The sequence below is a fragment of the Barbatula barbatula genome, assembly GCF_947034865.1.
Source record: "Barbatula barbatula genome assembly, chromosome: 5".
Lineage (NCBI taxonomy): Eukaryota > Metazoa > Chordata > Actinopteri > Cypriniformes > Nemacheilidae > Barbatula > Barbatula barbatula.
In genome coordinates this window covers 20761671-20787022 of record NC_136769.1, presented here as the reverse complement: position 1 = coordinate 20787022, position 25352 = coordinate 20761671, and the positions used below count along the sequence as shown (strand labels likewise).

The following is a 25352-nucleotide window of genomic DNA, read 5'->3' as shown; positions in this document are numbered from 1 at the left end:
ATCGCACATGAAACATCATTATGATCTGGGCACCTATGGAGTACTTTCAGAGGGTTTCAAGGTTGCATTTGTGTCATGTTTGGCACTCATCCGACCTAACAATGCATGCATGATGATATTTTCTGAGCCATCCCAAAGTAAAAGCTGGCCCCTACCCGGCCACCCCATGAAGAATCCCTGGCTCCGCCACCGGGCGTGAAATTCACAGCAACAAAGCATTCTGCAGCACTCATGGACAATAAAATGTGCTGCAACATTTGACAGTAAACAGTACTGTAAATATGCTCATTTAACTGATCCTCCGTCATTTCTTTCGGGTTTTCACATTTTTATTTCATTAGTCTTCATCTCTGAGATGTTGCGAAAAGACTTTGCCCTTTCATCATATTCGATTAAAGGTGCATGAAGGAAGAGGAGAAGTGAGGAATGGGAAGACTGGTGAAATAAACAGCAAGAATCCCATTTACACAACCGAAGAGGCACATAAGATGTGAGAGTAGTTGCTCACCAGCACACAAAAACACATACACACACGAGTATAAAACATCAAGCCGCCCTGCTCTTTCTTCACCTCGATCCCAAAGGAAAACACATTTCACACACTGACCTGCAAACTTGATGTGAAACTTATTCTCAGGTTTGAGGATCTGCACGTAGAGAGGGCAGTTTGGGGCAAAGTCCTTCACAGCCCAGGCTCTAAGAATGGTCTGATGGTCCTGTGTTAAAGAGAAAGAGGAGTACGAATGAATCGATGCCATAATTTCCAGTGTTTGTCACTAGATAGAAGCAAGACATTAATCTCCTATAAAACAATAAGCATCTAAAAAAGATATTTAATAAAACTTTAACTAACTATATTTTTAAAATACATGATATACTGTAAATTACTTACTGTTAGAACCTTTAAGAGTAATGCATTGTGTTTTTTTGTGTGTAGCATTTTTTGTTTTAAAAAAAAACATTTTTATTATATTATGTAAATATATATTCTCAGACCGTAATATGTTAGAGCATTTTGTAGTATAGATTGGCATGAATAAATGTACCATGTATGCGTAAATATGATATATTTTGTATATTTTATCTATATATCTTTGTGTGTTTTGCATTACCTATACATCAATGAGAATAGGACACCTTAAAGTAATGTAATGAAACAGTTTTTTTGTTATAATGCATAAAAGCATACCTTCAACACATGTCAATATATTTTTTGTGCTAAATCTCAATTCTTTTAGTTTTGGTGTGAAATATGACTTTGACATTTCCTTCAGTTTTCATGACATTCACTCAACTACTTTCACTAACATCACTCACAACATGGCAAATTTCTCTTTCATAAATAACTTCAGGTGAACTGTGCTTTCAAGTGTGAGATCAATAAAGAGAATGACTAAAGCAACGCTTTAAAATGGCTGCTTCCTATTTTACAGACAAAGGAGAGTCCAGAAAAGAAAATGACATAATAGGTGAGAAAATTGAACGGAGGATCAACGTACGGCGGCGAAACGGTCCACTTCAAACCGGTTGCTCAGGATAAAACACGCTTCAGCATCATCCATCCTGCAGCCAAACAAGACAAAGAGAACCAGATAAACTTGGCATGATCCATAACAGAAGAAGAATAGACAGAGAGGAAAAGAGAGTTTTTAAAAAGTGTGATAAAGCCAAAGATAAAATGAATGTTTCACCAGGTCACAATAGCAGAGCAAAACAACAACATGAAGCCCAAATCATGATTCTGATTGCATTTGTTCTTTAAAATGAATAGCAGATTTATACAATGATACACAATGATATCGATCATGACACTTGTTTTCTTTTCTCAGAAGGTCTTACTTGGCCCTCATCAGGTCTTGATCTTTGAGGGCAGATCCCTGCAGGTAGATGACTCTCTGAGCCCACAGCGGGATATGAAGAACTCTCCGCACCTGGACGTCCATCTCAGCGGGACACAACATCACCACATAGTAATCCTGGACACGATGAGCTCAAGTTAGTGAACAAAAATGGGTCAGGCAGACACTGCGAACCCATTCAATCCCAGAGGATCATTCACACATAAACAGATTTCTTCATGTAAATGAATGTTCAGTTAATCCCACTGCAAGAATGTCAGCTTCTGGCACTTGATTAAACAGCGTTTATCCTGAGTTCTCTCATCTCGAATTAGTTTTTGAGTAATGTGCGTGTGCACAAACGTACCTGCAGTCTGGGGTGTGCGAAGAACTCATTGAGGAAGTCCATGAGAAGATCTATCTTCAGACAGCTGACACACAACACCACATGTTTCTCAGTCTGGGCTCGGTAGCGGCTGTAGTTCCCTCCAGATTTCTGTCGCTCCATCCACAAGAAAGCCAACTGCTCAAACTAGAGCAAAAGGAAGTGAACAAGGCTTTAAGATGATTTACAAAGAGATAACAACAGAACTGTGAAATGAGCGTGTGCAGGAGAGCTTAGGAGCTCTTTCAAATATATGAGATTTAAAGAAATGATACTGTGGGAACAACAGAGCTGAAAACTGGGGTTGATGATATTGATGGTGTGTTTCAATGAACTAGATATAGTTGGATTGTGTGTAGATATGACCGGTGATGGAGGCATTGTGGACTGCGAATGCACGATTTGGTGTTGTTGATTGTGATTGGATTGTGTTTGTCAATACTGATGTTGTGTATCGATGTTCTTTGGGGGGTTTTAGATTTTGTGGGTTGATATTGATGGTGTGGTGCTTGTGGGTGGTGTGTGTTGTTATTCATGTTGGTGGTTGTGTGTGTGTCAATACTTATGATGTTGCGGATTGCATGTCTCAATTTTCATGTTGTGTCTTGATGGTGTTGTGGGTTGCGTGTCTCAATGCTGATGGTGTTGTGGGTTGTGTGTTGATTCTGGTGGAGTTGTGTGTTGATTCTGATGGTGTTGTGTGTTGATTCTGATGGTGTTGTGTGTTGATTCTGATGGTGTTGTGGGTTGTGTGTTGATTCTGATGGTGTTGTGTGTTGATTCTGATGGTGTTGTGAGTTGTGTGTTGATTCTGATGGTGTTGTGTGTTGATTCTGATGATGCTGTGGGTTGATTCTGATGGTGTTGTGTGTTGATTCTGATGGTGTTGTGTGTTGATTCTGATGGTGTTGTGGGTTGTGTGTTGATTCTGATGGTGTTGTGTGTTGATTCTGATGGTGTTGTGAGTTGTGTGTTGATTCTGATGGTGTTGTGTGTTGATTCTGATGATGCTGTGGGTTGATTCTGATGGTGTTGTGTGTTGATTCTGATGGTGTTGTGTGTTGATTCTGATGGTGTTGTGGGTTGTGTGTGTCACTACTGATGTTATGTATTGATGGTGTTTGGGGTTATACGTTGGGTGTAGATTGTGAGGTTTGATATTGGTGGTGTTGTGGGTTGTGTGTTGATTCTGATGGTGTTGTGGGTTGTGTGTTGATTCTGATGATGTTGTGGGTTGTGTGTTGATTCTGATGGTGTTGTGGGTTGTGTGTGTCACTACTGATGTTATGTATTGATGGTGTTTGGGTTTATACGTTGGGTGTAGATTGTGAGGTTTGATATTGGTGGTGTTGTGGGTTGTGTGTTGATTCTGATGGTGTTGTGGGTTGTGTGTTGATTCTGATGGTGTTGTGGGTTGATTCTGATGATGTTGTGGGTTGTGTGTTGATTCTGATGGTGTTGTGGGTTGTGTGTGTCACTACTGATGTTATGTATTGATGGTGTTTGGGGTTATACGTTGGGTGTAGATTGTGAGGTTTGATATTGGTGGTGTTGTGGGTTGTGTGTTGATTCTGATGGTGTTGTGGCTTGTGTGTGTTGATTCTGATGGTGTTGTGTGTTGATTCTGATGGTGTTGTGGGTTGTGTGTGTCACTACTGATGTTATGTATTGATGGTGTTTGGGGTTATACGTTGGGTGTAGATTGTGAGGTTTGATATTGGTGGTGTTTTGGGTTGTGTGTGTCAATACTGTTGTTGTGGATTGTGTGGGCTGATACTGATGATGTAGTGAATTATGTGTTAGATACTGATGGTGTTTAGGGTTGAGTGTGTCGATACTGATGGTGTTGTGGTTTGTGTGTCAATACTGATGTTGTTTTGAGCTGTACATTATGGGTAGATTGCGCGGTGTTGTTTTAGGTTGTGTGTGTTGATACTGATGGTGTTGTAGGCTGTGGTCGATTAAGTGAGTTCATAGTGATGATGTAGTGAATTATTTTGTTGTCGATGTTGTTGGTGGAGTTGTAGGGGACAATATTGATGGTGTCATGCGGCTTCATGCTGACGATCTTGTGGGTTGTGTGTGTAGATATTGACAACGTTATTGATTTTGTGGGTGGCTACTGGTGGTGTTGTGCTTATAGATATTGGTGTTAGTTTGTGGGGGATTGTGTGAGACAATAGATATGGGGTTATTATGGGTTGATGTTAATGGTGTTGTGGGTTGTGTGGGTTAATGTTGTGAGTAGTTTGAGGTGTGGTTCTTTACACAATCTTCTTTAATAGCGGGTTTTAGTCACAGTGGGGAGTATATAAAGGGATTCTCAGCTAAGATTCGATTGGTTTTATCAAGAGCTGTGGGTATCGTTTGCTATTCAGTGGCTTCCAGGCAAAGGGAATTTGGGAATAGAGGTTTGGCACCGTTTAATTGCGAAAGAAAAGCTCTGAATATAAAACACATCGCAATGTGTGCACAGGGACGGATGGGATACAGTGGCTGCTGTCAGTCTGTGCTGTGGGAAGTCTCCCTGCGGGCCGTGAGCCGTACTGGAGATTTCCCCTGTTAGGCCTGAAACAAACACGCACACAAACAGGGTCTTTGCCGTGACGCTTGCGGGCGCTCACACACACACGTGCACACCAGCTGCATGTGGGGGGCACCGGTAAATGTCAGCTGGTATTTGTGGATGAAAAGAGTAGGAGGTCCTCGCTGGACCTGCTGTTATTTTCTGTGTGATGGGAGGACACCAACCGGCCCCCACAAACCACATGAGGAAGCCGACAGGGATGTCCTCACATCACACATGAAAGACAACTCTCTCTATAATCTCATTCCCTTCCCTGAACCAATAGAGGCCTGTGCTGTCTGTGTGTGTGTGTGTATGTGTGTACGTGTTCGTAAGAGAAGGTATGTGCTGAAATGGGATGCAAAATGTGTTTTATACTGCTGTGTACATGAAAGTGAACACATCATCGTGTGTTTGTGTGTTACTGTGAAATGCACCAGCTGTGTTGTCTCTCACAGGGGCCTTAAACACAAAAGTGATTCGGCTCGCTGCTTTTGTCATCATAGCCACATAATATTTGCATAAAATGTTTGACAGATGAAAGTGCAAAATCAGTTTGATTATGTGCAAGACCGGTGCGGTTGAACAACTGCATAAAACGGTTGGGGTTACGCAACCATTAAAAATATAACTGTTATGGAAATAAGTGTTAAAAAGATGTTTTAAAGCTAACGTTATGACCTAAAATATTCATAGTAAATCCCAAAATTTCAGCAGGTGCCAGGATGTATTCGTTTAAGTTTGTTAACCCATTAAAAGTCAATGAGTATCTTTCCTATGAATACTTTGAACTGAGGTTAAAATGTATGTCATGGGCATCACAAAGCATGTACATTTAATGTAGCTGTGTGTCTGTTAGGGATGTAACAATATAAAAATCTCACTGTACGATATTACTCACTGTGTGAAATATCGGATATCCGCGGTACGATATTTACAATAGAAAATGATGACTTGGAATCGTGCCATAAGCATCCTCTTCTGTTTACCCTCTAATAGTATTATAGTATGAGATGGGTCAAATGATCTAAAAATCCCTTTTATAAAATAAAATCATTGCACCAGATGGATCTTGACAAAGCTAACATCTATTATATTTTATACGTGTTAGTCCCGGAAGACCTACCGTTTCATACAGTCATGTGACCACGGTAATATTGAGACAATCTTGCTGCTATATTGTTGCATCCCTGGTGTCTATGTCAGATTTACCTGTATTGGTAGAACTATTAGAGCCACACAGATCATGATGACCACCAGCAGTTGAGAGGGCCAGATTTTAGGTGTGACATCACCAAAGCCCACCGTAGAGAAAGTGACCACACAGAAATACAGAGAGTCAAAGAGCGTGAGGTTGTTCCCCGCTCGTTCCAGGTGCTGAATACCACAAATACTGGAGAAAACAGAGAGGACATAATGTATGCCATTTAGAAACGAATGGAGAATGGAATGTATCTTTCCGATTCTAGAAACATTGAATTATACCCAATACAATACAGTACATGTTATACAACAGGTCTTGATTTTGGTTAAATAATATTGTCTTTGTGTGTGTTTTGAGGCAGAGTTATTTGATTCACAGTTGTGCTTGGAAAACTGCCACCTCACCAAAAATAATACAGGTATTGGTATCGGCGAGTGTCATGAAAAAAACTGTATTCGGTCTTTAAAAGGACAGTTCACCCAAAAATGACAATTCTGTCAAATTCTCCTTACAAATGTGTATAAATGTCTTTGTTCTGATGAACACAGAGAAAGATATTTGGAAGAATGCTTATAGCCAAACAGATCTTGCCCCCCGTTGACTCCCATAGTAGGAAAAATGACTTCATAATTTTTCTGTTTTGTTGAGCACAAAAGACATTTTGAAGAATGTAGGGCAGCAAACAGTTCTGGGGCACTTTTGACTTCAAATTGTATTTTATCCCACTATGGAAGGCAATGGGGGTCAAAATCTGTCTGGTCATGAACATTATCCAAATATCTTTCTCTGTGTTCATGAGATCAAAGACATTTATACACATTTGGAACAACTGGAAGGAGAGTAAAATGATTTTCATTTTTGGGTAAAGTATCACTTTAAAAAATGGTATCAGAGCACCCCTACTGTTATTTAGACTTATACAGTATATTACAACTACGCTCTTTGATAAAACCTACGTCTGGTAACACAGAAACATGCATGTTCTGTAAATATGCTTTGTGTAAAGTGACAAACATTGTAAAAAGCTCTAAACAATGAATGTGAACTGAATAAAAAGCAGCATCACTCACAATGTGCTATTATGGTTGTATATCAGCACAGATGCGATTCAGCCAGATCGTTCTGATATATGACCATAACGCACTTATATTCATTTGATATTGCTAACCTTTTTATGAAACCTAATTTCCTTGAATGCCTTAGCCCGTGTTGAGTTTCTTCCTATTGAAATTCAGTGTATTCCTCTTCCTGTCATGCCTGTCGCTTTAAACACTAAATCACCATTCAATTACAATTCCAGCTAAAGAATCCACCAGGTTTTCAAATTCAGAACTTTGCCCATGGCTGCATGAACAGCTCTCTTGGAGATTTAAAGGCTTTTCAGGTAGACCGTTCTGCATGGATATACATGCGTACGAAGAGACAGACAGGGCTTATACGATCCTCGAATGGTACAGAACAAAGTGTGATAAAAACAAGCCGAAACACAATAATACTGCGACGGGCCACGTGCAGGAAGGCGTGATCTTTCTATCTCTCAGTACTGCTGGTGTGTGTGTGTGTGTGTGTGTTTGTTCAGTGTTGAAGGGCCGGTTGAGTCAACACACAGCTGTCAACGGTGAAAAGGTCACACATTTCTCTCCCTTCTGTTTCACGAGTACATCGCTAACCCCCTCCTTCCCTGACAGAACAAGTGAACGTGCCCCAAACATGTTATTAATCAAGAAACATGCATCATCCCGCTCGCATCTCAAAACAATTCATAGCGGACAGTTCACCCCGACAGTAATGTTTTAAGGATGTCTGCATCAAAGTGAACTTCTCACCAGGTAAAGATGAGACAAAGCAGAGTGCTGATGAGAATGAGGACCTGGTTAAACATGGCCGAATGCGTGCGCTGGATCGCTCGGTGCAGATCATTCTGAAATATAAAACACAGAATAGAAGAGAGAAGAAGGCAAGGAGTGAGAGGTTTAAATGACATTGTGCTATTGCGGATGTATGAATGATGGTAGACAAATTATACTGACAATCACAAATGTGATAACAAGAAAGCTTTCAGTCTGGAAAAATGAGATATGAGGAAGATATGGGAAGGAGATTTAGCATTGAAAGTAGACACACGCTGACACAATAGTCGTGCTTGAAAGAACACAGTCCGTGCAGATGGAAGATGAATGCTTCATTTCTTACAATCATGTTCTCGAGAGCGTGTTTGGCCAGCCAGCAGTTCAGGAACACAGGGATGAACAAGTTTCTGAGGGAGGGCAAAATCACCTGAGTGCAAAGAAAATAACCACAATTTAATTATGTTGAAAGAAACGCAGCGTTTCCAAGACTATTCAGACGTTGTGAAAAGTACAAATAAAAAGCAACTGAATTTACAAGTATTGTAGATGTAAATGGTATTAAAAAGGTTAGAAAAATAGTTTTGTTTGTTGTTATTTAAATAATTGTACTTTATAATTGTAAAAAGTAAGAGAATTCCAGGGGTGTGGGTTCAGGCTACAATGACTACAAAACTAAATCCTGAAGGAAAACACAATAGAATAATAGTTTAACCTAAAAAACTGATTCTGTCATCATTTACTCCTGTGTTAGTTGTTGTAAACTTGTTTAAATTGCTTTTGAACACAAATTAAACCATTTAGGTCTGCGGCACCATTGACTACTACACTAGATGCTTTTCCAACAATGGTAGTCAATGGTGCCGCTGAACTCTTTGGTTACAAACATTCTTCCAAATATCTTTTATTGTGTTCAGCAGAACAGCAACATGTATAAAGGTAGAGAACAACTTACACAGAAATAAATGATGACAGAATTTTCATTTTAGGACGATCGATTCTTATGAGGGCCTGATAACAGCAAGAATGACAAAAATGTACTATAAAGTTTAAAAAACCCACAACCACAAGCACAAGAAAAACTGCATTTAAAGGCCTTGAATGTGCAACCGTAGCATGTAAGATAAAAATATATAATGTTATGTTTGGAGGCTGATATTGTTATCTTTATAGTTTTTGTTTTGTCTTTGCATACTCTTTGTTTACTCACAGTGATCACAAACGGAACGGCGCTGATCATCTCCAGAACGAAGGGAATGCGCAACACTTGCTCCCAAACGTTGCCCTGGAAACAAGTACACATGTCAGGGTCAGGGAACAATGTTTCTGTGACCTTTCAGATTTGAGGATAACACGAAGCCTCAATTGGCTTCAAACCATCGGCGAACGAGGGTCACATGCCAGCTTCAGTTCAGATGGTGGCTCAATTAACATCTGCATCATTTTACATCTCGTCTGTATGTTTACACCTGACCAGTGTGGGTGAAGAGCACTTATTGGTTGTGATAGAAATCAATACAGAACAAAGAGTGAGAGACGTGTTGATGCAGGTTGTCGTGGATCATGCAGGGTTTAAAATGTATTTTTGACCTTTTGCATGCAACATATAAATCATGTCATTATGTGTTAGGGGAAAACTGCGTGCTGTTTAATATCTCACCTTGTAGCTGAGATACACCAGCAGCATGGTCTCTGAAAAGCTGATGAATGCAACAAGCACCTGGAGAGAGAGAAAAATAGTAAGACTCGGAGACAAACAGAGAAAAGATGAGAGAGAAAGACGAAGGTCTTGTAGAAAGAAACAGCAGGGGCCTGCAGCTGTGAATAAATGGCCAAACTGAAGGCAACACAACAATCCCAAGAGTGCGTGTGTTTCTTTAACTACGGGCCCTTTCATGTTTCCGGGGGAGGATTTTTTGGTTATATAAAGGTGCCATTAAAGCTGTCCTAGAAACTGTAGATTTTAAATATGTCCATATGGCGTAATGCCAATTACATAATCGGTATCAATAAAAGAAAAAAGCAATCTCCGTATTATTGGTTATTGACCGATAGTTTTAAAACAGCCGATGATCAGGGCTGATATACCCTGTCAATCAAAAGAGGACAAGAAAATGATGTTCAATATTAATAGTCATTATATGAATTACATTTTGTCCTTTAGCAGACACTTTTATCCAAAGCGACTCACAGAGAGTTCAGGGAGCAATAAGCAATATGTCATGAAAGAGCAACAGTACAATAGGTGCTAATAAAAAGTTACTAGTTTCAACAAAAGCCAGACCACTACCTGTTGAGAGAAGAGAGAGGGTTTGCGCACATACATTTTTCTTTTAAAGATTAAAGTATTCGCCGAAGAGGTGTGTTTTAAGTAGTTTTTTGAAGGATGTGAGAGATGTGGGTGACCGGACCGCATTGGGAAGAATGTTCCACCAGGAAGGAGTTGTGAAGGAGAATGAGCGGGGAAGAGATTTAGTGCCCTTATGAGAAGACATTACAAGACGCCGCTCGTTTGCTGAACGCAGGGTTCGTGATGGGGTGTAGGAGTATGTGAAAGTATGTGATCCAGTGATAGATCTGTATGCAAATATCAGTGACTTGAATCTGATCCGGGCTTCAACCGGTAGCCAGTGGAGAGAGATGGAAAGTGGCGTCACATGAGCTCTTTTGGGCTGTTGGAAATAATAACATTCCAAAAAAAGTTGACGATGCATATCTGTGCAGCTAGCATTGTATAAAGATGCCACGTGTCTGCACAGCCTACGTTGAAAAAAGACAAGGTCATCGTCCATCGCGATGTTTCACTGTAGACATCGTCCGATGCTAATTTGATAGACATCCCTATTCTGAATAATTGGCAATCGGTACCGGTGGAGACGTTTTGAATAGGTTTATATTTAACTCTTTCCCTTCCATTGATGAGTTATTTCGGCAATCTGTGTTTGTACTGTTGTACAGCAGTTGGCGCTGTTACACACCTTTGTAAAAATAACAGAATCTCTGAACCTAGAACGTATGTATTTGATCTGTTTTTAATGATTGTTCTAATAAAAAGTCTAATAAAAAGTTTTTTTATATTAAAGAGAAAAGCAGAGTCCACATAACAATGTGAGGTATCATAAGTATAACCTTTAGAGCAAATGACCCATAAAACATTGGCAGCCAATCAAAATCCTTCTGAATTTAAAGGAACATAAAAATGTGAAACATGAAATAAACATTAATGAATGTACCCGACCCATAGTTAAAGAAACCTGTGTATGTTCCTGTGTGTTAGTCTGTGTTTTTCTGACCTGAAGGGCCCAAAGCGGCAGAGGTCTGTTCACCCAAATAATGAGGGACCTGATGACAGAAGCCATTATTAGGGATCGAAAGAAAGAAAAAAGGCAATTTAGAGACGCTCAAATCAGGAACAAAGTCCATAATTGAACGCTTTCCTTTCACACGTCAAACAACCACAGCAACACCTGAATCTCATGCATCTATAATGATGCCTGAGAAATAAACACACAAACAAGCAAAGAGTTTTGTTAGGAATAAGGAAATCAAAGCTGACTAAATGTAAATGTAAACATGTTCTAGTATTATCACATGGCTTCCCTCCTGACTAAGGTCAATAAATCAATTCTATTGTTTGCATGAGTCAAAACATATAGGAAGAAAATACCAGTTTTGTTTACTTTTGAACATGTTAAAGGCCTTTTTTATGTTAAAAACTTCAATACAGCCTCATTTATGAGCCGATGTAAATGTTTGCCTTCAATGGGTATGTGCAGAGAGTATGTGTTTGGCTTGGAATGCAAATCACATGCAAGGTACACTGGACTATCAGGCTACAATGCAATGTTGCCCTAGTCTCACTTGGAAAGATTTGGTTCATATTAAAATGGACATTTATCAGCCTATTCCCCCATCTGGCCCTTGGCCACCATATCGCCCATTACTCCTGCCAGAGTCAAGAGTCTGGATACTTACCAGTCAAAATGGCTTCTGTTGTGGGCAGAGGCATTCTGTCTGAGACAGCCAGGACTGCAGGGGAAGGAAACACACACATACACAAGTTTTAACTGCTTTGCTTTTACGCATTAAATAACTGAAGGCACTTCAATCTTCTCTCCATTTTACTTCACTCCGACTTCCCACTCTCTCTCTCTCTCCCCAGCACTGCACGGACTCTGAACTCAAAATAGAACCGACGGGTTTCACTTTTGACTATCATTCTTCTTTCGCTCACTTGCATATCCCTCAGATGTTCCTGCTTAAAAAACACCTTAAGCCAGACTGAGCTAAGAACCAGACTAAGCTAAGAACCAGACTAAACTAAGAACCAGACTAAACTAAGAACAAGCCTAAGCTAAGAACCAGACTACGCTAAGAACCAGACTAAGCTAAGAACCAGACTAAGCTAAGAACCAGACTACGCTAAGAACCAGACTAAGCTAAGAACCAGACTAAACTAAGAACAAGCCTAAGCTAAGAACCAGACTACGCTAAGAACCAGACTAAGCTAAGAACCAGACTAAGCTAAGGACCAGACTACGCTAAGAACAAGACTAAGCTAAGAACCAGACTAAGCTAAGGACCAGACTACGCTAAGAACAAGACTAAGCTAAGAACCAGACTAAGCTGAGAACCAGACTAAGGTAAGAACCAGACAAAGCTAAGAACCAGACTAAGCTAAGAACCAGACAAAGCTAAGAACAAGACAAAGCTAAGAACCAGACTAAGCTAAGAACCAGACTAAGCTAAGAACCAGACTAAGCTAAGAACCAGACTAAGCTAAGAACCAGACTTAGCTAAGAACCAGACTAAGCTAAGAACCAGACTAAGCTAAGAACCAGACTAAGCTAAGAACCAGACTAAGCTAAGAACCAGACTTAGCTAAGAACCAGACTAAGCTAAGAACCAAACTAAGCTAAGGACCAGACTACGCTAAGAACAATACTAAGCTAAGAACCAGACTAAGCTAAGAACCAGACTAAGATAAGAACCAGACAAAGCTAAGAACCAGACTAAGCTAAGAACCAGACTAAGCTAAGAACCAGACTAAGCTAAGAACCAGACTAAGCTAAGAGCAATACTAAGCTAAGAACCAGACTAGACTATGAACCAGACTAAGCTAAGAACAAGACTAAGCTAAGAACCAGACTAAGCTAAGAACCTGAATAAGCTAAGAACCAGACTAAGCTAAGAGCAAGACTAAGCTATGAACCAGACTAAGCTAAGAACCAGACTAAGCTAAGAACCAGACTAAGCTATGAACCAGACTAAGCTATGAACAAGACTAAGCTAAAAACCAGACTAAGCTAAGAACCAGACTAAGCTAAGAACCAGACTAAGCTAAGAGCAAGACTAAGCTATGAACCAGACTACGCTAAGAACAAGACTAAGCTAAGAACCAGACTAAGCTAAGAACCAGACAAAGCTAAGAACAAGACAAAGCTAAGAACCAGACTAAGCTAAGAACCAGACTAAGCTAAGAACCAGACTAAGCTAAGAACCAGACTAAGCTAAGAACAAGACTAAGCTAAGAACCAGACTTAGCTAAGAACCAGACTAAGCTAAGAACCAGACTAAGCTAAGGACCAGACTACGCTAAGAACAATACTAAGCTAAGAACCAGACTAAGCTAAGAACCAGACTAAGATAAGAACAAGACAAAGCTAAGAACCAGACTAAGCTAAGAACCAGACTAAGCTAAGAGCAAGACTAAGCTATGAACCAGACTAAGCTAAGAACCAGACTAAGCTAAGAACCAGACTAAGCTAAGAACCAGACTAAGCTAAGAGCAATACTAAGCTAAGAACCAGACTAGACTATGAACCAGACTAAGCTAAGAACAAGACTAAGCTAAGAACCAGACTAAGCTAAGAACCTGAATAAGCTAAGAACCAGACTAAGCTAAGAGCAAGACTAAGCTATGAACCAGACTAAGCTAAGAATCAGACTAAGCTAAGAACCAGACTAAGCTATGAACCAGACTAAGCTATGAACAAGACTAAGCTAAAAACCAGACTAAGCTAAGAACCAGACTAAGCTAAGAACCAGACTTAGCTAAGAACCAGACTAAGCTAAGAACAAGACTAAGCTAAGAACAAGACTAAGATAAGAACAAGACTAAGCTAAGAACCAGACTAAGCTAAGAACCAGACTAAGCTAAGAACCAGACTAAGCTAAGAACCAGACTAAGCTAAGAACCAGACTAAACTAAGAACCAGACTAAGCTTAGAACCAGACTAAGCTAAGGTCTACTGTATAAAAAAAGAAACTGAAAAACTTTAAGTTACATTTAAATTACCTTCACTGAACTTAAAAATCTAGTTGTATTTTATAACTTGATTTTTAAGGCAGTTCAATATAATTTAAATTCAACTGAACTATTTTGAATTAATTTAATAATTTAATCTGATTTTTTTACAGTGCAGCCAGTTTGTCTTCAAATTCAAAACCTTCCTGAAACCAGCAAACCCTATTTACCCTAAAACAGTAAATATAATAATATCATGAATGATAATAATCAAAATATTTGAATATTTTTCACTTGAAGACGGGAAATTATCAATAATATTATTACATAGAAATTATGATTGTTATTATTATAAATTTCCATATTTTCCATATTTTTAACTTTACTTTCGTTTAGCTAACAACCATTAAAAATTGTAAAATAGAGAAACAATTACACAACATTTGCTTTTTTCTCCGTAATATTATATTCACATTCAAAACTAAAATCCAAAACTTTCTTTGGCTAACAATAAACCAAAATCAGTTATTGACCAAGTACAAGTTTCTTAACTTACCCCAGAAGCTTACTTCAAAACATTAATCTTATAATAGTAATCTATAAATTATAAACTGTTAAATGATGTTTGATATTTCAAACACAGATGGCGATAGAGAGGCAAATATTATGGATTGCAGCTTTAAGCACAAAATATTTATTTATGTCCATATTAACTAAACAGAAAAAATATTTTCTGGATGACAGCATTTTATTGTTGCCATGCATTCTGGGATTTTACTTTACTGCCCACTGTTTGGCCTTCACGTCAGGGGTGCGCCAATGACACCTTAAAATGTGACTCCTCTTAACCCAGCTCTCTCTACAGTATTCTCACCAGTCTCTCTCCTCACGCGGGTCGTCCAAGAGCACTCGTACGATGTACAGCAGGCAGCTCAGAACCTTCAGGAAGAAGTTGAACAGTCTCACCCTCAAACCTGCGGACGAGAGCGGCATGTCATCCCAAATCAGCATTATAAAGACCTTCACAAACAACAAGTGACGCCGAGTTCTCATGGACGGGACATGACAGCCAAAGGACAGCACATCAAACGACCAGAAGCAAATACAAGACCAACCAATTACCCATCACCAGCCCCGGCGAGCCCCTCAAAGGGGTCAACAGCACTTCACGTGAAAGCAGACACAAACTAGCACCTCACAGCACGAGAAAAGCCACAATGAGAGGCGCTCCTCGGCCCGGGAGCTAAAGGACTCACTGGATCTTTGGTTTTTGATGAAGAACAGCTTGAGACGCTCCTTGAAAGTGTTTTCATTCACATAGAACTCTACCTGCACTCTAAAAGGAATGATGAGGTTTGGATGGAGATAAAAAACAGATGAAGAAGAAGGAGGAGGAGAGATAATGGTGATGTGTGTGAGACAGGAGGCAAGAGAGTTAGACGTATTTCCATGGCAGTAATATAAAAAGCAATAAATTGAGAAGAGCAGGATGGTGTTGCTATATTAAATTCTAATAGCGTCAGGAGGAAATGATGTCACGTCTTCTGCGAAGGCCGGCTGTGGTTGACCTTGCCATCTGTGCTGGCTTAATGCAGAATTATAAATGACGTCCACCGTGAGGGCCAGAGCAAAAACAAAAAACATAACACTTCATCATTTCACTCCATACACTCTCTGTTACTGCAGTTTATGCTTATTTTTAACCTTCAGACATACTGTTTGCATGACCCCTGACGGTCATTCTGACTCTCGGATGTAAAAACAAATGTGAAGAGCGTTTACAGTAATCCACTCACATTGGAAGCCAATGAAGCAACATCAGCAGAGGCCTTAAGAGCCTAAATGTTAGAAGCATTTGAAAAAATGGAGCTTCAAAGTTTTCAACATTAGTCTTAAGGAAAAATCAGTTAAGGATCCATTGGCTCCTATAGGGAAAAAACAGGCGCCACATTATTTTATATGAGCCACACAATTTACATTTTTAAATCACTTACTTTTAGTTCCTTATGTGTGTACATCTTCCCTCTCATAGGTTTTGAACTTCTTTCAAATAGTTTTTCCTCATAAACAGGGCCATATGTGATCTGCAGACTTTTTATTAAATTCCGCACTAAACATTTTTGGTTCAACTCTGCAGAATTCCACAGAATAGTTTTAAATGTGTTTATGTTTGAACGTGAATAAAAATATGTGTAAATGTGTTTAAATAGTCTTCAAATGCAAATGAATTCAGCTTTTTTTAAAAGAGAGAAAAAGAGGCAGAGAAGTGTTGTTATCGATTGATGCCAAGACTGTTTCAACTCAGACCAAATGACTCTGAATTCATTTGAACTAACAGGAAATAAGCATGTCGACCTTTATTATATATAGGCCCACTGTATGAAAAAGTATATCCATAATTTTCTTGTTCATAGAATTTAAAGCAAAACGAAAGAGGGTTGTTACGTTTTTTATGGTGATTTTAGATTTGCGCATGTTCACAACACAATGTAAAGATAACTTCACATAAAACTAAACTAAAGAATTGGCTTAGAGGGGGAAGTTCATTTTCAGACTTCAACTGAAGAAAAAAATTGCGGCTTTAAGATGAAAAACAACTATACAATAGAGGTATATTTGTCCAAATGAATGACTATAGTATACTATAGAGAATGTGAAGCTACGTCACGCCGTGTTGAATGTTGCGCCCTCTTGGGAAGATGCAGTGTTTTGTTTTTCTTCTTATAAATATAACTATGGCAGGTCGGTCTTGCTGTGTTAAAAACTGCACTAGCATTACGCAGAGTCCTTTAGAAAAAATCCCATGGTTCAGTCAATCTCGATTTCTCCATATAACAAACAAAGTAACGGTACACATCAAATCCTCCCACGATGACAGCCCCACTGCAACATGCAACATGGGGCGTGACGTCAGCTTCGCATTGTCTATCATGTGTTATTTACTATAGTAAGCTGCAGTAAAAGTCCTAGATGCTATAGTGTTTTTGAACCTTACTATAATGTACTACCGTGTTTACTACAGTTTATCGGTTTGCTAGGGAACTACAATTTTCTTAAGCAAATACTAAAGTATTTTTCCTCTGAGTTGACAGGACTCTTATTTTGTGACCATAGCTTCACTCAAATAGTAAAAAGCTCATAAAAGATTGTGTACATTTTGTGTTTATATTATCAAACAGTGCACACTAGGGCTGCACGATCATGGGTAAAATGATAATCAAGATTATTTTGCAAACAATTGTAATCATGGTTAATAAACACGATTGTTTCGTCAGTTCTGAACTTTAATGGTTTTTAATTTCACTTCACCGTGTTTATCAGGCGTATACTTTACAGCCAATGAATATGTTACAATCTGCTGCCATTGAACTTCTTCAACGCAGTCTTTCAAAGCACGCAATCAATCATCTAAACACAAAATATGACATGTCGTGACCTTTAGTAAAGAAATTTAATAAATCATTTCTATTGGTCATCCTTAATATTTGTCTGCGGGTTTTGGACGTACTTAAAGTATTAAAGTCACACACAAACAAGCATAACCACAACAAGTTCAACACAGCTCTGAATAAGAGAATGACACACACACGCACATAGCGTATATAATCCCCTTAGCCCTGTTTAAATCAGTTCTCCTCACAAAGAAGACACATTAGCCAGTGACCGTATATGTGCGCACAAGACCACTCCAGTGTTTTAAAGACCACCTCTCAGATCTCTGGAGCCAACCTCATTTCCACAGAGCTCTGAATAATTGGACAGAGACACATAGTATGTGGTGAGTCGTGTCATAACAATGAGACAAAAAAAGAGAGTGGACCCTCTGAATTTGGATTATCGCTTTTCCTTGACATGTCACAGTCTCCACGTGGGGGTCAACCCTACATCGCATCCCCTCACAGCGGCAATCCCGCCAGACCATGCTGTGTGTTGCTATGGCGACAGAGAGCATCTCCGGCTTTCCTAACACACTCTCACATCTAGTTATCATAATCCAGGTTTGGTGGGCGGGGAGGGTTTGATTCGTTCTGCGCAGATCACAAATCATCAGATTTATAGTTACGGTTAGTGAAGGTCAACCCTAATAATGTTGATTTTTGTTTTCTCGTCTCGACAATTTTTTATATTTCTTATTTTCCATGGACAATGCCTGCAACCATTCAAGTGTGTTAAGGGTGTTTATATATAGTTCTGTACGTTCTTTTGAGTGGAAACTATATTTCCATCTTTTTCCACACATTTGTAAAGCACAATGACTTTGTCTTTCCACACGCTCACAATAGCGGCCTATTTTGTGCCCGCTTGCCTTCATCAGCATATTTCAGTTTTTCAATCCTAATGTATTTATATCTCATTAGCTTTTAGGTGTAATTGGATTTGATCAAAGTTCAGGGACAGAACAGAACCCACATTGAAAAACGCGTCCATTAAACACAAATCCTGTGCCTTGTGCGAGGTGACGGTGGTTCATGAAAGATCGGGTAACACACGCAGTTTCAGCCAGTCTCATATTAATCTTCAGTACCATGAAATATGGATTTTTAGTGTCTGATTATTTTGATGTTTTATAAGAATAAGAATAGTCCAAAGTTTTTGGCCCCTGCCATGTGAACATACATTATAAAGTCATGCACATGATTAGAAAAGGGTAAACGACATTTGAACAATTCTTAGCCTGCTTCAGATTTTACAATAAAGTATTTCATATTTCTTACTATTAAGATTATAATAATTGGAGGCAAAAAAAGAAAGTTCTACGTAGATATAAGTCACTGAAATCTGTTGAAAGATGTAAAGGTTGTTTTTGTGCTTTCCATCTAAACTAAGTGCAGCTTTCCATTGTGTTTATAGCGCAGGCTCGCCCTCGACAGTACTGTGGCGCTGTAAATAAATATACTTACGCGTAGTATATATATTAACTATATAGTATTTATATACATGTATACACTGACACGTCTAATTGTGTGGCTGTTTTTGCTGTTTAACCGTTTATGTAGTACATAGTGTAGACAGCGCTTAATTTAGCCGAGATGCTAACGAATATAATGAAGCTTGTGGGGCTAAATGGTAGCGTTAAATAACAAATAATTTTAGTTATTATGTTTACTTTTAGCGAATGAAACGCCTTATTTTTCATTAACAAATTGTTGGTTGTGTTGAATGGTTTCCTCACCCGTTACATAAATTGTCGGTAATTAACGTAATATTTTTATCATATTAAGTTTTGTTTTAATCTCTTATCCTCAGAACTTTCAATATTTTCCAGTTGAATAGCAAAAATGTAAGTATTATATTTATTAACATTGCACATGAGTTTTTATTATATGTTCTTTGTTATATTTGCAGATGTAAAAATACTCACTGACAATGAAAATGTTTTAAATATTGTACTCTCTTAACCACAGACCAATGTTACCATTGTAAACCAATGTGTGATGTGCTAAATGAATTCATGTCTGTTTGAATGGGCATGACGCCTCTGCTCATTTTAACCTGAGGAGGCCGCCATGTTCTTTTTCGATGACGTAAACTGGTTGCACTCGCCGCTTGGCAGCCAAACTAAATACAGACACACTAACCAGTTCTTCAGTAAATATAATGTTCTGTAGGATAATATATAAATATATATATAATGCTCAAATAAAAAAGAACGAAAATAAAGACGCTATTTGGTGTACTTTCATACATTTTAATATTGTTTGTCATAAAAAATACAAACATGCATATTAATAACCAAAGTAATTTCGAATTTATTATATACACGATGTTTTAGCCATTATACAATACATTTGATCCAGATTTGGATAACGTTATTGTCTTTTCTCCCTCAGCCATTAGCTGACGGGGGCTAATATTCACGTGTGCTCTAATACAGAATAAATAACCAAACCGCAAGCATCTTATTATTGTGTTTATCAGTATATTCTCATAATGTATAAAGTATAAAATTATGGTGGATGCTTTTATGGCTATGATTTAATACCTTGAACAGACGCTTACTGATGTTCTTCTTTTAAGGCAGGCAGGCAGGCTGGCTTGTGTCAAGAGGACATACCGCCCCCTACCACCCCTCTGTGTTTATATATCTGATCTTATGTTTTACGTGTCATATTTTACTGTTATATATGGAAAACGTGTGTGCTTTGCTGTTGTGAAAGAGAACAGGTTTAGGTTGTAGTAGTAGTTATCGTTGTTTTTGACCCATCATGTTCTGACCCATCTTCTGTTTAGCAAACATATATGACACAAAAATTCAGTGGTGTAACTGTGTTTTGAAAAATGGTGGGGACAGAGATGACAAAAACAACACATTCATATTTTTTTCTGTAATAACTCGGGAGTATTATCATAATGTTGGCGGTCCGTCCATTTGCTACTCTGCTTTTCGTCTTCAGCTCTCACAGTATGTGGTTCATAAACTGTCATTTGCAGAAGGTCACTTGGCTGATGCGGTGCACTACACATCAAACTGTTTATTTCTATGACTAAAAATGTCACAGAAATAAAAAGAAGAAATTAAAAAACGATTTCGATTTTTAGGCTTAATGTTGTTCAGAAAAAAATATAATCAAATGCAATGATCAAAATGTAACATCATATTTTCAGATAACCGAATGCATATTCTTCACTGTGTTACATATGAAAATGACACGACTGACAGTTTTCCAGGATACTCGTCAAGTCGGGTATATGTGACATAGTTCCGTATGTATTTGATGAGTTTTCAAAATGTTTCCCAAATCATGCTTTTTCATTGTGCATTTCAAATTATATTCATAATATTTAAGCCACAATATCAAAATAATCCAGCTAACTAACACAATAAAAACATGATAACATAACATATGATTTTTGAAGTATGTTGAAAGCTGCATTTTTACTTTATTTTATAGGCTGCAGAGGCCCTGAGAGGACAGGATTTCAACATATAGCCTAGCAGGAAACCCATTGTGTGCAGTGTTTTTTCTTGCTAGGAAAGATTAGCTTGCTGGCATAATTCAACATTACCATGGGTGTAGGCCTCGCTATGAGAGACAACTTCTTAGCTGGACTTTAAGAAGCAGAGCATCAAGTTATCTTCAGCTGTCTTGAGTCTTATCAATTATCAACTTCAAAGTCTATTTGTCACATACAAAACCATACATAGTACGACATGCAGTGAAATGCTTTTTCGACTGTCCGAATATAGAAGAAACGAGATAGGAAAGGAAGGGTTAAACTATATATAAATATAAAAAGTGTAGGGGAGTTGGGAAGTGTCCATGTAAAGGGCAGGTGCTGTGCAATATATGTATATATATTTCTGTACAATACAATTTGTACAATGTATGCATATGTGTGTTTACGTAGGAGAGTTTTGGTTGAGGGCCCCTTATAGCATGAGGAAAGAAGCTCCTCCTTATTCTCTCTGTATTTGCCTTCAAGGAGCGGAAAAGCTTTCCTGACCGCTACAGAGAGAACAGTCCATTGTTAGGATGGTTGAGGTCTTTCACTATCCTCCTGGCCTTGGACAAGCACCATCCTCAAATGTCCCATGTAAATATTATCAATGAAAATGTTACTGATTGCGTTGTATACTGTGGTCAATTTGAATTGCAAATATCTATATTTTTTGTAATTTTTATAATTATTTGTTACAATTTTGTTGAGATAAAAACTTTTAATTTATAACAATATTACCAACACAATGTGAATTACACGTACATGCAATTTCATGAATTTTCAATTGTAATGTACAATATTGACGATCCAATGAATATTTATTCAACATAAATTTAAGTTGTTTATCAATAAACTGTTTGCTTTGTATTTGGTTTTTGTATTTCTGCTTATTCAAATATTGTGGATGGCAATACAGCAGAACAATACACTACAGGGGTAAACAAAATAGTGTAAACTGTGCCTTGGAGCACCCAATGTAGCTCCAAACCATTTAAAAAAAAGTCTTCCTCAAGAAGCCCTGAGGGATCCTCAGAGTTCCGCCGGTGTGGCAATGCGAACAACCCCAAACGGTTCCTCAAAGAACCTTTAACTTTAACAGTGTACGTCCAACTTACAAGTTGTAAATGTTAAGCATAAGCAGCCAGCACATTTAACAGTTTAAAGAAGTCAGAATGCATTTAATAGCATGTTACCCTATCTTTAAGGACATATAAAAAAGTTGTTTTTGCTGCCATTGAAAGGTGTTTGTGTAAGTCAAATGAGTTTTTTCATTTTTTCATTCTAGATAAACTCCTGCTGTCTCACGGCACACTTGGGTAACACCCCAGCTCTCAAACTGTCGCTCTCAAGCTGTATGCCACATGCTTTTTTGGGTTAAACGTCCTTCCACTTGAGGGAATAACAGCAGTTAGCGGGTGGATTGTAAACATCGCCACATGAGAGGAACCGAGCAGCTGGGTTTGATAACATTGTTGACTAGTTAGCTATAGGAGGGGAAAAGGGAAAATCTCATGAAAACCATCTGCCTCTGGAGAGAATAAAACACACAGTCTCATACAGATCTCTTGGTGAGAATGCTGGGAACAGCCAATACAGTTGCTGGTTAAAAAAAGCAATAACACAACAATCCTGCCTAAATTGACGAATGAATAAGTTAATATACTTCAACACTCTACTGCATATTAAAACGTTTAAGAATTTTTTATAATTTAATAATAACCAATAACACAGCAGAGACCAATGAATTGTGAAATTGGCACACCGGCACACTGCCGGCATGTAGAGGAACAGTTTACACAAAAAATGAATATTCTGTAATCATTTACCCACTTTCATGTTGTTTGAAAACCGTATGGACGCTTTGAAGAATGGTCGCAAAAACTGAATCAAGCTCTAATAACGGAAACATAAAAGTTTAGTATCGTAAAGTAAAGATTTATGTGATGTATTCTCCAGCTGCATCCGGAAATGCAAACTGTATCCGTCTGAGCCCACGTTCTGCTCCGCGGCTACTGGTGTTATTTTGTTTATATAACAAAATTAATCTGCAAAATTGTATGCGCCCAGAAATCCATGTTTGCGTGTGCGACAGCCATGATGCACAAGTTACGACGGATCGTCTGATTTTGTCTTAAATACCCACATTTTTTCTCAGAAAATAAACACAAACGAGTTTAAACACTTCTTGATGTCAGTTTTCCAGGACAGAAGGGCAAATTTTGTAGTTTCTATAAACTGAATCATACTATAGGGCTATATGAAAAACACTGAAACTAATTTAAATGGCTCTTAATGTCAACTTGCAGGAGAGCATGAAAAATCTTTTAAAAAGTTTAGAAAAAAACAGAAAAAGGAAAAACAGTGGACGTTAATAATTGAAGATTGTTAAACTAGATGAATATGTCAAAATCAGGCTTTCCATAAAAAAGTGTCCGGTGATGGGAGGCCTGTGCCCCAGATAAGACCATGCTTTGAAGCCCATTTAGAAAAGTTATTCTATCTTTTATTGGTATCATGATTCTAATATTTGATACTTCCACATGGTAAGGGCACAGGCCTATACAAACATATTTTATTCTTATCATATGTAGCTTTGCACACTGCTGGTATCTAGAATGATTTTGATCAGCATGTCATTCATTTCGGACGGCTCTTTCATTATACATTTTACATTTTGCTTTGTGCAATATTGTTCATATTGTTATCAGAATTATATCTTATCCACCGAAATTAAGAAACTTATTTCAACATAAATTTTGGCAATATCGCCCAACCTTACATGTGACGCCCTAGGACGTACTAACAACAACAACCTGTAAGTAATAAGTAATTTGTTAACAATAAATTCATTTATCAGTACTTACATAGAGCTTTCCGCTATTTTTATTTAATTTACTTTTGAAATTTGACCGTTGCTCAGCTCCCGTGGCATCATGGGATAGAGACGCGTCCACCCGATGCACACTTACAAATCTCGGCGGTTTGCATACTGAGGCTTCGGGGATACTTTCTATATGAGTATGGAAGTAGGTGATTTCTGACCTGGCAAAAATATGTATTTATTTTTTCTTAATAATTGGATGATAAAATTGGAAATGATTCTATCTTTTCTGTCTGGTTAGCACCAACACTACATGTCATTGCCAGAAGCAAAACTGGCAATGTAGTGTAAAGTGTAAAAATAATATCTATTAAAAAAGCTGTAAAGCTGCAACAGTGCACAAAATGAACAAAAAGAGCTAAAACAGAACTGAATAAAAACAAACTTTGCATAAGACCAGCCGATCCATTTAGTGTGTTTTTATGTGCAATATGCATCTGACAGTCAACAAACGACTAAAACAAAATAAACAATAGATGGAGTTTCATTTTGGGGTAATCTATGGTTTTAATATTTTCTCATATTGGCAAACACAAGTTCCTTGAGCACAGCTCAACACCTGCAGGGGTTTTCCTGCATAGAAAAATTGGAGGCGGCCGCCTCAGTCATATTCCGTGCCGCCTCATCTCTGGCCAAAATGATGTTGTGTGTCTTGAAAAAATAAAACAGCTGCATTCAACTTATGCCCCATTTACACATACTCGATATGGAGTGCGTAGAGGTAACACGTATGCAGTACAGATCGTTCATGGATGTGTTTTGCTCATTGAGTAAAACTGGTGAATTCAGTTGGCTATTGTGGGCTGAAATGTTAGTTGAAATGATAAAAATCTTATATTTGATTTTAAGCAACTTTTCTGTTGCTTTATAATTTAAAATTTCATCTCATTTTTAGAACTTTTATTTTGTTTGTAAAGTGTTTGGTTAATCCACTTAAAGGGACGGTAGGCCTACACATGCGCTTATGTACAAGATCAGGTTGGCACCACCTCCAACTCATTTTGAGCCAGGAAAAACCCTGCACCTGCCCAATGGATTACAGGGTTTCTGCAGGTTTCACAAAGTCTTTTAGACCATTATGAATGAAATTTAAGACCTGTATCACAACATAAAAAAACCGCACACCCAACATTCACAGATCAGATTTCTTTCTTGCATACGAAGCAGTAGGCTTCAAATACATTGTTAGCAACTGGCTGTAGCCAAGCCTTAAACTCTTTCAAGCCATAATCACAAAACGTACGGTTCAGATCATATCACACACTGTAAAAAATTGCTGTTAGAAACAGCCAAATTCTAACAGCAACATACTGGTTTTTATTAAAACAGTAATATACTGTAGAAAACAATGCATCCTGGGCAATATTTCGCAGTTTTAGAAACTACTGTTAATTTACAGCCATCTGTCAACAGTAATCTACTGTTTTTCTGCAATACGGTTT

At 38.2% G+C, this 25352-nt stretch overlaps 1 protein-coding gene across 1 annotated transcript in view; it reads right to left on the bottom strand.

Annotated features, from left to right (window-relative positions):
- The window catches only part of kcnt2b (potassium sodium-activated channel subfamily T member 2b), a gene marked incomplete at its 5' end in the record, with an annotated part of 61985 nt that overhangs the window by 21273 nt on the left and 15360 nt on the right, over nt 1-25352 (bottom strand). Inside the window, 12 exons of the mRNA XM_079456234.1 lie at nt 608-716; nt 1500-1563; nt 1840-1976; nt 2206-2370; nt 6002-6182; nt 7820-7914; nt 8187-8270; nt 9051-9125; nt 9501-9560; nt 11134-11182; nt 11816-11869; nt 14962-15061. Coding sequence (XP_079312360.1) covers nt 608-716; nt 1500-1563; nt 1840-1976; nt 2206-2370; nt 6002-6182; nt 7820-7914; nt 8187-8270; nt 9051-9125; nt 9501-9560; nt 11134-11182; nt 11816-11869; nt 14962-15061 — 1173 coding nt within the window. The remainder of the gene's footprint in view (nt 1-607; nt 717-1499; nt 1564-1839; nt 1977-2205; nt 2371-6001; nt 6183-7819; nt 7915-8186; nt 8271-9050; nt 9126-9500; nt 9561-11133; nt 11183-11815; nt 11870-14961; nt 15062-25352) is intronic.